The sequence below is a fragment of the Neodiprion virginianus genome, chromosome 3, assembly GCF_021901495.1.
Source record: "Neodiprion virginianus isolate iyNeoVirg1 chromosome 3, iyNeoVirg1.1, whole genome shotgun sequence".
NCBI classification, from domain to species: domain Eukaryota; kingdom Metazoa; phylum Arthropoda; class Insecta; order Hymenoptera; family Diprionidae; genus Neodiprion; species Neodiprion virginianus.
This window is the reverse complement of record NC_060879.1, coordinates 28,860,388-28,872,592: the sequence shown is the minus strand read 5'-3', so window position 1 is coordinate 28,872,592 and position 12,205 is coordinate 28,860,388. Positions and strand designations below refer to the sequence as shown.

The following is a 12,205-nucleotide window of genomic DNA, read 5'->3' as shown; positions in this document are numbered from 1 at the left end:
TTCAAATTCAAATAAGGTAGTGAATACCGAAAACCAAATTTTGTGAAATACCTCGAATCCCCAATACTTTTATAGAATTATGAGTATAAAACTAAACTGCATTTTTCTATTTCAAATAACGATTCAACCCGTTTGGCTGCTAGCTTCAGCTCCGTACCGACTCATGCAATAGAGATGTAAAGAAAGCATCCCCCGCGACCTTTCTGTCCCTTCTCTCCGAAATCGCAGCACCGTAATCAATGTTACGAATCATTCTGCTCCATCCAACATTTCTCCCATCATGCATCTCTGATTCGACAAGTGTCAGAGGGGTATAGGTATCGCAGATCTAGGCAGTGGTCGGGTGTTCCCGGCAGCGATTCCAACAAATTAGCACCGAGCGTTTTTCTTCCCGCGCTCCGCTGCGCTCGGTTCTCCGCTTCTCTGGTCGCACCGCGCGGTGAAAACGCGGCGTTCGCCGCTCCCCGACCTCTGTCCGTACAATCGGCGATCGGCAATCGGCGGTCGAGCGCATAGCTCCACCTCTCTGGTCCGCGGTACAGGGGGTCTCTCACTCTATCTATTTCTCTCTCTCTGTCTCTCTCTCTCTATCTCTGTCTCTCTCTTTATTTCTCTCGCTCATTCCGTTCCTCAGCTTATCTTTTTATCTCTCTCTCTCTCTCTCTCTCTCTCTCTCTCTCTCTCTCTCCCTCTTACTATCTCTCCGAGAAGATAATTTTTGCCACGTATTTGCAAACTGAATAATAAATACGGGCATACGAGGGCTGTACAGTTCCGCCTTCACGCAGCGCGGATTGGTCCCTAACCGAGGCGAGGGGACGGCGTCCCCCGGAGTCCGCGTTCACGGTTCTCTCGAAGCGTTCGCCGCACAGGTGAGGAGGCCTCAGCCGAGGATAGGCACGCGGGTACCGGTCCTCAGCTCGCCAACGGACCCGGGGCCTCATCTCATCTCGCTTCTACCCGCGAAGCACCGCTCGGCCGAACGCAAAGCGTCGCTGGACGATGCGGGATCCCTTATTTTCCTACCCTGCATCCCGTGAAGCCGATGCTCTAGCGGCCAAAGTCAGCAGCCAAATGCAATAAGCTTGTTGTAAATAGGATAATTCGGCAAGGCTTGACGGCTGAGATTCTCTCAGAGTTTCAACTTACTGCTTTATTTTAACGGGAACAGATAGTTTCGATGCTAAGTCTGGCTACTAGCTTCAGCTTCATCTGCATCCCCCTGCAGCCCAAGTACCCAGGCAACTGCCCACGAATCGAGGTATTGAGACGAGAAAATGAATCATCGATAGCGATTATGCACTGATTGTGAGAAACATTCCGTTTATTATATTTTATGTTAATTTGTATATTGTAAATTTTAGTACAATTGGTACAGTAACGATTCAAGTATTGTTGGAATTACAAGAAAATCCGGTACAAGCGTAGCTGTTCGGTTTAATTATAGTTGTCAATATATGTACTACATTTTCTCGTTATTGCAATATTAAATCTATTTGTTTAGTTTGTTACATTTTTTCGGTTCAATAACGCCTCAACATCAATTTATTCTTGCACCAACATCAAGTCATCGCAATAGTTACGAGGAAACAAAGTACGAGTGACCATAACCTTCAAAAATAGTAACGCATACTAATTTTTTAACCGCACCTACAAAATTTACTTTTATTCTTTACGTACAACTAAATTTTTCATTCGTGGTGAAAATGAAAGTGCTTACGGACTGTGTAGATACCACAATTAGATATTCTTCTCGGTGAATTTACTCCATGGAACGATTACGTTGGACTCGATTCAGCTGCACCTGTTGTTGTTGGAATTATTGTAGAAAACATGCTAACGAGGATTTTTCAGAGAAAAAACATTCCTGTCCGATACGAAAACAACTATGTAACAATATTGTTTATAAAATTCTTTTTGCTTGTCTTCTGCGTCAATATTTTCTGAAAATCAAGCGTTCGATATTCAGCTTTTATTCTCGAGCCTATGCTACAGACATTCAAATTGACGATCTTCACTCGCAACTGGACGTTGATCAATTATAAGATTCGGTCTTCTCCGTGACCCGAACTGCGAAAATAAGTGTTTGTACGATTCGAACACAATTGCAGCCTCCAAAGAAAACGAATTTTACAGGTGAGACGTAGGGTATAAGATATACCATTTTTGGCCACATTAGCACTAGATGTGGCCATCAGTAATTCATTTTTGGCCATATCCATTTTGATGAGTTCAAACAATTGAGTGGTCAAAAGTTTCACTCATATTTACTGTAGACGATGTTTTTGTGCTAAAATCAATATTTCAATAGAATTTTAGTGTCAAAAACAATTGGGACGGCTTACATGATTGGCTGAAAATGATGCCCTGGCCGGGAACGGCGCATCCCTTACAAGATGAAGTCGGACCTTCGTTAAATACAGCAACCTGTATTTTGCAATTCTCACTTTTATTGAGTAATGAAATCTCTTAGTACTTTGAGAAATGATAGAGCTTATGATTGTGGTTGTGAGTTGAATAAGAAATGTTTGTTAAATTAACGAAGGCACGGCACCATTTGTAGATATTTTTCACTTGATTTGAATTTATCGTACGTTACTGCAACTGAATCAAATATTTTTTGCATATTGTCATAAATTATGCACAGTTTCTTTAGTCGACCCACAAGCACAATCTTAAGCCGTATCATTTCTGAAAGTATGCAGAGATTCATTACTCAGAAAAAATAATAATTTTAAAACAGGATCTACCGTATTTGACGGAAGTCCGACATCCCCTTAAACTTTGTGCTCTAACAGCGACATTCGCGCCGAAAAATAAGAGCTGATGTGATAACTATTTGACAACGTGGTACGAGCCAAGCGTGAAAAAAAAAATTACCAACATTTGGATTTTCAAGCAATTTTTCAATATTTTGATGTTGATTTGAAATTGGTTACGATACTTTTGAAAAGTTAGTATGGATTCACCATAAAAGTAATTCCGAAAGCGTAAGATCTTGTTCCGTTATTAGAATAGTGTTTAAATCTCGAAAATGTCGGGCTGATATTGAGGGAACTTGTTCGAAGTGATCAGGAAAATAAAAATCAAAATAATGTAATGACTTATCGACACCAGAGGCGTAGCTTCTACCAAAGTTGGCTTTTGAATAAGCCTGAGCATTTCTGTTTACTAATGATGCATGTAATACGCGAAGTAAATAGTATACCTACACTAGCATACAGTCTAGAAATATTTCAATAACCTGCATCACCATTTAGATAAAAAAAAATTGATCTTTGGTTCCATGGAAATTCGGAGAATATGACGTCATTGTTGAACTTATTTCTATTTTTGCGATTCCACGCACTTAACTTCTTTGATTATTTCATTGCAGCTACATGCCGGCGTACTTATAATCCGTTTACAGATGCGGAGGTAGCCGTTGTGTACGGAGTATATCACGTTAATGACTGGCAAGTTAACCTTACGTGCTTGTAACGTGACGACTAGCGTTATCAGAATACCTAGCGATACCTCGAGGTCGCTTCGTTTTCCACGTTTGCCGCCGATGCAAATCGTTGTGCGAAGGCACGTTCAAGTTTATCCGACAGCGAGGAATTAATTAATTAATTATTTAAAAACAAATCAACATTTCGATGGTTAAATTTGCATGTAGTTCATTTGAAACCGAAGGTATTGTTTTGAGTGTTCGAATATAATTCCTGATAATTTGTAATAATTGAATTGCTGTTTTGGATATGGCTGTAATTTTAAACTATTCGATTATGGAGAAAGACCTGTGTGAACGTCGAAGAATTACTTTTGAAACTACACAACTTGGGCTGTGGGCTATTGGTAAAATGAACTTTTGCATATAATGTATAATTGCAACTTCACTACGTTTTTTTTTCTGTTTTAGTGTTCCGTACCTACAAAGGAAAAAACGGAACCCTGATGAACTCGTTTGTTGTCCGTTTGTCAAGCCCCTTTTTCTCAGGAACGGGCAGAGGTATCAAGTTGAAATTAATATCAAATACTGAGGTCTACGGTCCCTTCGAGGTGTAAAAACTTCAACCTTCTAAGTCAACGCAATCAAAAGATACGGTTATTTATGTTACATATTTTGATACTCGCAAACTCAGTCATCAAAACCTATAGGGGAATTCCCGTTGACTTAGAATCACAAAATTTAGAGAGAAGTCACGTCTCATAGCACAAGTAAAGCAAAAAGTCCGAAAATAGTTAATTTGTAGTTGTATCACATAGAAAAAAAAATAATCAAATTCGTACGGAACCCTCAGGCCGCGAGTCCCACTCGCACTTTTCCGGCCTTTTTTTGGATGGAAAAAAAGGACTTTAATTTTATTCATATTCGAAAATTGAATTATGGTATGGTGATGGGATTTCGCGAATGAATATTATAATCTACATCCGAATATGAGTACAAGATTTATTTCTTTTGCAGTTTTCGTATATAGCCTCTGATAATATGTGATGGTGCTCAGCCACTTTATCGAATGTGTCTCGATCGAAATAAACATTGTTATTTCTAAAAAGAATCAGTGAAATATCTCGAAAGAATGATAAAAAAAAACAGCAAAAACTTTGTGTGCTTCTCGAATGTCTATTCTGAAAATACGAGTAACTGTTTCATTGAAAAATAATTCGCATCCTACCACAGAAAAAATGTAATACGAAATTCTTTCTACGTGGTGTAAATTAGAATTTAAAAAATAGTAATTTATATGTTGCGCGTATTCGTTCTACGTGGTGAAAATTAGAATTTAAAAAATAGTAATTGATATGTTGCGCGTATTCGAGTGTATTACTACTATAAACACCCGACTAATATAATTGATTTGATAGCAAAAATATACGTTATATCGTTATCGCTAATAAAATAATTACCGCTCTTCAAAATGAATGCAAATAAACGTTGATGAGCAAATAATGAAAACAAGGCCAAGGTAAAACTACGAATTTAACGCGCGAAACTCGATACGCTAATTATAAGAGTGTGGAAATTCGTGACAGCTCGTCAAGCAAGAACCATAACCTCCGATTTTCACACCTGGATCCGTATCACGATAAATACCAGAAGACTTCAACATTCGGTGCGAAAAAGGTTGAAACTAATAAGAGCCAGTAGTTCAAGAGTTGGAAAATTTTCTCCTGCACCGATCGCTGATCACTCGGTTGTCCAATGTGTAACTATTACACGAATGGAACAGGCGTTCGGTCGAGTCTCGTCAAACCTGAGGTCGTAGATGGAGGAAGGGAGGGAGAGAGACAAATCCGCGAAGGGCTGACCCATCGTGCCAAGGCGATATTGCGAGGACAAGGGTCAGAGGTGAGGCTTCCCCTAGGCGGAATGGCCAGGTGCGTTCTCCTTGTGCGCGGACTGTGGCTGCGCGGCGCGGCGCGGCGCGACGCGGCGAGACGGGGCCCAAGGGCCCCGGGGTCCCGCCCGCACAGCAGTGCAGTCGACGGTTTGCCGATCCCGAGACACGAGTCATCGACGCTCATGCCTCCCGCTCACCTGAAAGTCGACGGTCCTCGCTCAGCGTTCAGTCGGTTCAAGTCGTGCACCACGAAGCACAGAGCCAGCCGGACAGCAGCGCACGTTATCGGTCGCAAACCGATGACAGCGGTATATTTCCGTCCGTAAAACCGCGAAGAAGAAGAATATAATCGACGAACATATCCGGTCGCCGGTCGGCCGATCGTTTGTGGGGAGCGGAGTGTCGGTTGGTGTTCAATTTTACGTAAATACATATACGAGTAGTCACGTAACTATACATATATAAGTATACATTGCAGCAGTGTGGTGCCGATTCGCCGATCGCCGATCGCCGATCGATCTATTGTTATGTCATACTCCCACGCGCCACGTACCTTGTGCTGCTGACGGGCGTTGCACAAGGGACCGACATTTCCGCAAAAGTTTAAACAATTTAAAACCGCGCGCTTCGAGAAATCGGCAGGGTATATTTTATATTATTCTGCAATCGGTCGTCTGCTGGGATATCGCAAGCCGGAATTCGAGCCACGGTTTTTTGGTTCGACAGCTCGCGCTAAAACTCAAGGCGAATTTATGTACCGAGGTGTGTGACGTTTTTGAAAGGTGCGCAACCGGGACTGAGATATATAGCGTTGACTTGTCAAGGTAGAACAGCGGATCTCTTGGTACATACGTATATTAAACTGTTGTACGCCGCACGGCGCGCCGTATTACGTATACGTACCTGTAATTCGACTACGAATTATAAATCGTTTGTTAAAAATATCATTGAATTAAACGTAACTGCCTAAATCGTGCCTTCGGTATAAACCTAAATATCCGTACAATATACGAGTGCAATGTAACTGATTGTTGTATACAGAATGATAGTGTGACGCTTATTTCGTATTTCAAACGAGTACGTAATATAAACAGATCTCGGCCTCTTGATGGCCCGTTAATTTTGTATAATACTTATACGTGGTGATAAAGTAAAATATTGATCAAGACGCAGAGCGAGACTTTGGAATCTTTTTAAAAAATAAAGTGATATCAAGCAATATTCTTTCAGAGACAAATATCTCAAGTAAGTTTCAACCATTCGCCAGAGATGTGCATAACTATAACTGTGTCCGATTGAATAAAATCGGTGCCCCTGACCGGGCTGTGGTTCCAATTATTAGATATATCCTTTGCCCTCGATCGATTTCGATCGCTGGCGACGGCGATAAGGCCCGCGATCGAACCAGCGGGGAAAAAAGGATAATAAAAAAAGAAACAGATCTTGAAAAGAAAAACAAAGCAAAAAGAAAACCGCACGAAATCGGTAATGCGACCCAGTTTAAGGGAACCCAGCGTCACCACAGAGCGTCTACAGTACACGGACAGAGTATAGCAATCCGTGACTCATTTAGAAGAGTCGAAACAATGCCGATCTCTGTACGAGAAATCGAAAATCTAGTACAGATCGAGTAACTCGGGGACTCCGAAGGCCTTGTTCTTTCGATGGAGCCAAATCTGCCGAGTCCTTTGTCGGTTACACTTTCCAATAAATTCAGCCCCGACGATTGATTTCTAAACTAATAATTACCCGTACTTCAAGCCTTCGTCACTGTTATCCGGGCGATAATTAATAATCGAGACACTAAACGCCGCTCGCGGTAGTTCAGGGTATGTGGCGAAATCGATTTGCAAAATTTCGCCATACTTACCGTTGCAGCCGTTGTGAATCTCTTCGAGATAACATCCACTTTATCATACCGAGTCACACTCGCTGCAGAAATCGGCTGCAGGCGTAGTTTTTCTCACGTCTTATTTCTTCCATTTTTATTTTTTTCATCACATGGCTGTTGAAGGAAATCAATCGTTTTATTTTAAAAACTAAATGAATGGTTAAACGCTCGATTAACGTCACATGCAAAACTTGTGAGCCTGTTTTTGTCAAGTTAAAAAGAAACGCTGCGACGGGCGTGAGGAAAACATCTCGTTTTTATCATTCTTTCTGCAGACAAGCATGGTACATAATATATGCTACGCGGTTACCGGTTAAAAAGTTGATCGGTAAATCGATCCACGATTTACATACGACGACACATCATTTTTCTTTCGAAGGAGCAGCCGTTTCGTTGAAAAAAGAAAAAAAAAAAAACTGAAGCAGCCGAAATTGAATGGCTGCACCGCGAATGGAAATTGTTCGTCTAACTAAAGTTCGAATCCGCAAAGGTGTAGAATAGTTACTCGAAACAGACGAGACGGAGCTCGTGTGAGTTTACAACGGTCGCGTACCGATTTATATTATTGTTGAGGTAAAAAAAAACAGCCGTCCACCTTTAACCGTGGCAGTGCCAAGCTTGAAGCAGCCTGAACGCGGCAATACGATACGATACTCCTGCCGAGATACACCTACACCTCCATTACGTAATACGGTATTCGCAAGAATAACGTATTTACGCGTGATGCAGATTCATCTGCGGTACAGAAGCGACGCGCAAAAGTGTCCAACTTGCCGCATCGCGAGCGGCGATGTAAAAATACGTGGTTAGAAGCACGATTGTACACGTAAAGTTCACACCACTCTGAATTATACTGATTCGTAAAACGCAACACGTAACATATAGTATAAACGAATGATATAACGATAATATCAGATCGATACGTGATAGCCGACATCGTTATCGAGCCACCTTCGTGGATGACGCGACGAGAAAGGATGCGCTTAAAGCACGTCGTGAGGAATGCTTGGGTGTCGCGTAACTTTGACCAGTGACAAAATAAATTAAGAGTTGAAAAAAGAAAACGCCAAACAATATTTCGCGAAACGTTCGCTCATATTTTCGATTGATTATGTTGTACGCTCTGTATCAGCGGAGCTATTATCGTAACTTCGGTATGGTATCGTCGAATTCTCGCAAATTTACTTGAGAATGCACGTAATAAGTTCACATACCCACCTATAACCGCTTCGCGACATTCAAATTCAAATGTACATCGCAATTTTTCGACCATCATACGGAGTAGGTAACGCAACGATTGTAGCTTCTAGTCTGGGTGGACAAGTTTTCTTCTTCTTATTTTATTCCTTTGCGTTTGCAAGCTTTCTATTTGTGATATAACGATTGATCAATATTTTACGGCAGCTGCTCGTGTATCTACGCGTTGTATAGATTTGATCGCCGATTCTTGTTCGGCTGTTATACGTGCGCTTAATTGGCTTCTGCGTACGGGATAGTGATTATTATTCCAAGGCGCCAACAACAAATGTTTACTATTGAATCTAGGCAAGAAAACGACGCTACCAGTCCAATGACTTCGTCACTTTTGACAACGAATTAAAAACCATCGAACGTTTATCAGTGAATATCAGTACAACACGTGTTGTTATAATACGGTGAAAGGTTCGATTTTAAACCTAAACTGACGATAAATTTAAAGCTATATTAATTATTTCACAGGTAAAGAAAATTGATCACCGTTAAAGAAATACCAAAACGTATCATCGTTTCAAGTGCAGATACTCAAATCAAGAGAAGAAATTTGAAAGAGTGACATGTGTGTTATATTCGGGACGATGTCGCGAAGGTAGAGGTGAAGTTTCAGTGAACAAAGATCACGACTCGATGTTGTAAACTGTTCCCCAGTGATATTTTTTCACCCAATATTAATCGCTTGTGCAGCGATTTAAATACGCGGTCCGTAATCACCGGCTATAATAACCAAAGAGCGAATCCGGTGGCGCGGCTACGATTCGCGCCGTGAAATGACACGGTTTATACGTAATAATAAGTGCAGCAGCGATGAGGACAAAAACGATATTGTAATAAAAAAGTGTATAAACTTGTGAAATGGATGGTACGTCACGGAAAAGCGAAGCAGTCTTAATATATGGATGCCCATGGGTGGAATTTGGCCGAAATGTGCCAGCGCTACCATCAAGCTGTCCCCGCCGTCCAAAATTCTTCGACAGCTAGAGACGCCGCGGCCGCCATTGTGGGCGCACCCGTCTCGACGCACCTCGAACAGGCCAGCCCTTCTTACACGCACTACACGTAAGAGATATTTAATTGCCTCAATAATGCGCATCGGATAAACGGCTAAAAATTATTCCAACCGTAAACTGCCCCGAAAATTTTCAGACTAAAGTTACAAGTACGGATGTTGAATTTTTCAGGCCCCCTCTGTACGCGCGAGATTATTCTCACCGGGATCGATTGAATTGAAAAACCGATTCCTGGCACGTAATTTTATATAGCGAATTGGAATTACCGCAAGCCTCCAATTTTTATGGGTATAGAAACAGTTCTATACAACGTATATTAAGTTGCGTTGTAGACGAAATACCATAATTAACAATCAGATCACGGTCACCGTTAAACTGCCCATCGTAATTTATTACAGATGATCCAAAAGCTCGGACGACTCTCGTCTGATTCTTGCTTGTATACATCTTAATCTGCAAAAACAGAATTGAGTTATCGTTGAATAATGGTAACTCGAAAGATCCATGAGCGATACTCTCTCTTTCTCTCTCTCTCTCTCTTCTGTCCATGTCTGCCTGTGCAATTGCAGAATTTCATTAGACCGTCGGGCCGGTCAGCGGACGACAATTATCGCGAGTGACCTTAAATTTTTACCGAAGAAGGATTTCGATGTCAAGAGAAATCGAACTTGATTACCAAATTATAATGTCATTGTGCTTTCGTCCCATTTGTACGTTGCCACGTGTATACATATATCTATATATATATGTATACATATATATATGCATATAACGTTGTTGCTGCTGATGATGCAGAAGCGTTGAATCAATCAGTAATGTACCTCTCGATTAAATTATCACTTTCTAATTTCAATCGAATCCTTATACGAGATGATTCAAGGAATTTTCAACGTCGTATCCAGGGACGAAACGCACCGCCATTTTGGAGAACGGTCTCGCCGACCGAGAGCCAGACGCTGACTCGAAATATATTTCCATACGCACTCGAGCCGCGCGTCACGTTTTTGTTATGAATATCAATTATGAGAATAATTATCGCTGCCTCGATAAATGCCCGAGTGAACAGGCTTCTACGGACGGTCGATCGATGACGTTGTTTCACAATTAGACTGAAAAATTTCCGTAAACGATACAATATCAGTATTTGACTTGAAAAAGTTTTTTTTATCATAAGAAATTGTAATCAGTATTAAAGCCTACGAAGGGACGTTGAGAAATCGCGTATCAAGTTGGGGGGATGAATTTCGAAAATCTGGTGCCGTTTCACTTTCGTGACTTTGATTGATTAATCTTCGTGTCTGCGAGGGTACTTGATAAATAATTACCCAAAGGTTTCCTCACTTCATCATTTATAACGTGAAAACCACACTTTCTCCCCGCAACATATCAATCAGGGTGTAAAATTTGCATTCAACATTCAGCGAAGTAGGCAGGGCTAAGATTTTCCAGCTCGAAATTTAAACAAACAACGGACAAGGAATCGCCCATTTTTCATCGAGGAAAGTAAAGATTAGGTCAAACAAGGTTAACGTGGTTCGAGAAGTTATCACGGCTAGAGTTGTGTGGCTTTAGGTATCAGTAGGTACATATTAATAACAACACAGCGAATTAGGGATAAGTATACACGATACGGAGGGTAAGCTATAATCCTGTTATTAGTTCACCGATTAACGGAGATGATCTCAAGGCAAATTGGAGGGGCGGGTCTAGGATACCGGCGTCGAGCTTTCGACTTCGGTTAAAGCGTAATCGGCAATCGCGGGGCTCTGCATGGGCGTTGTTTGTGCGGGGGTTGAAGTTTTCTTCGCGTTACGTAGCCTCTCGCTATCTCGATCCCTGCTGCTCCTCGCGAGGCTTTCATTTCTCAATAATACCTGCTCGTTGTATAATAAAATTGTCAATTCAACAAGTTGAAAATAGCGGACTACACGGAGAAGTTTTTTTCCGGTTGAAATGTTTTACGCCAACTCCGGCAGCTAAGCTCTGGCATAGGATTGATTGTTTTTAACTATATTCATTTTTCTTATGTGCAAGTATTTTCAACATGCAGAGCGTCATATAAACCATGGAGAAAAATTTGTAGCAGCCATTGCTGTACGTTTTGAAACGATAGCGACACGTAATGATCTTCAAAATTATTAATAATTCATACTGTGAAAAAGTTTCTTTTGTTTCGCAAACTCGTTTGAGAGTGGAGATAATCGCAATCTGTTATATCACGTAAGTTCGGATCGTTTGTAAGTATAACACCTATTAATTGCTGCGGGCAAAGTTGTATACAATACGTATGGTAAAACTTCTAGATCGAGAAAGAAATGAAGATTTTTTTCTACAAGTTATTGCCAATTTCACAAGAACAGCTGTCAATTACCTTTGCTGACTGGATCACAGACTTTTGATACGATGCAAATGCATAATTTCAAATTCACCTATGAACATATTCAATGCTGTAAACACGGTACAAACTTACGTAAACAGATAGACAGACAAGCAATATCGTGAAGCAATTATCTCAAAGACAATTTAACCGTCGTGTGTCTGGGCAATAGGAAAATTTTTGTTATACTATACGAATGTCAGTTTTGAAGAACTTCCAGAGGTGTCTGCTTAGGCATTATGACCAAGCTCAACTTGACCTGTAGAATCCTGCCAGAAACCCCGCGGTATTGTTTAAAAAGCGATTTCGTCTCCGTGCACGTCGCGCACACATCCGACGAAAATTGTCT

General features: G+C 41.1%; 1 protein-coding gene across 7 annotated transcripts in view; it reads left to right on the top strand.

Annotated features, from left to right (window-relative positions):
* Nucleotides 1-5,489: 5,489 nt before the first annotated feature.
* Nucleotides 5,490-12,205, top strand: part of LOC124299738 (putative transcription factor SOX-15) — a 29,863-nt gene continuing 23,147 nt past the window's right edge. Inside the window, exons 1-2 of one of the 7 annotated variants that reach the window (XM_046753058.1) lie at nucleotides 5,490-5,729; nucleotides 8,935-9,528. In XM_046753058.1, the coding sequence (XP_046609014.1) occupies nucleotides 9,365-9,528 (164 nt within the window). In that variant the 5' untranslated portion in view covers nucleotides 5,490-5,729; nucleotides 8,935-9,364. Of the gene's footprint in view, nucleotides 6,570-8,646; nucleotides 9,529-12,205 lie in introns of all 7 variants that reach the window. The other 6 variants (XM_046753057.1, XM_046753056.1, XM_046753055.1 and 3 more) reach the window with 6 other exon arrangements.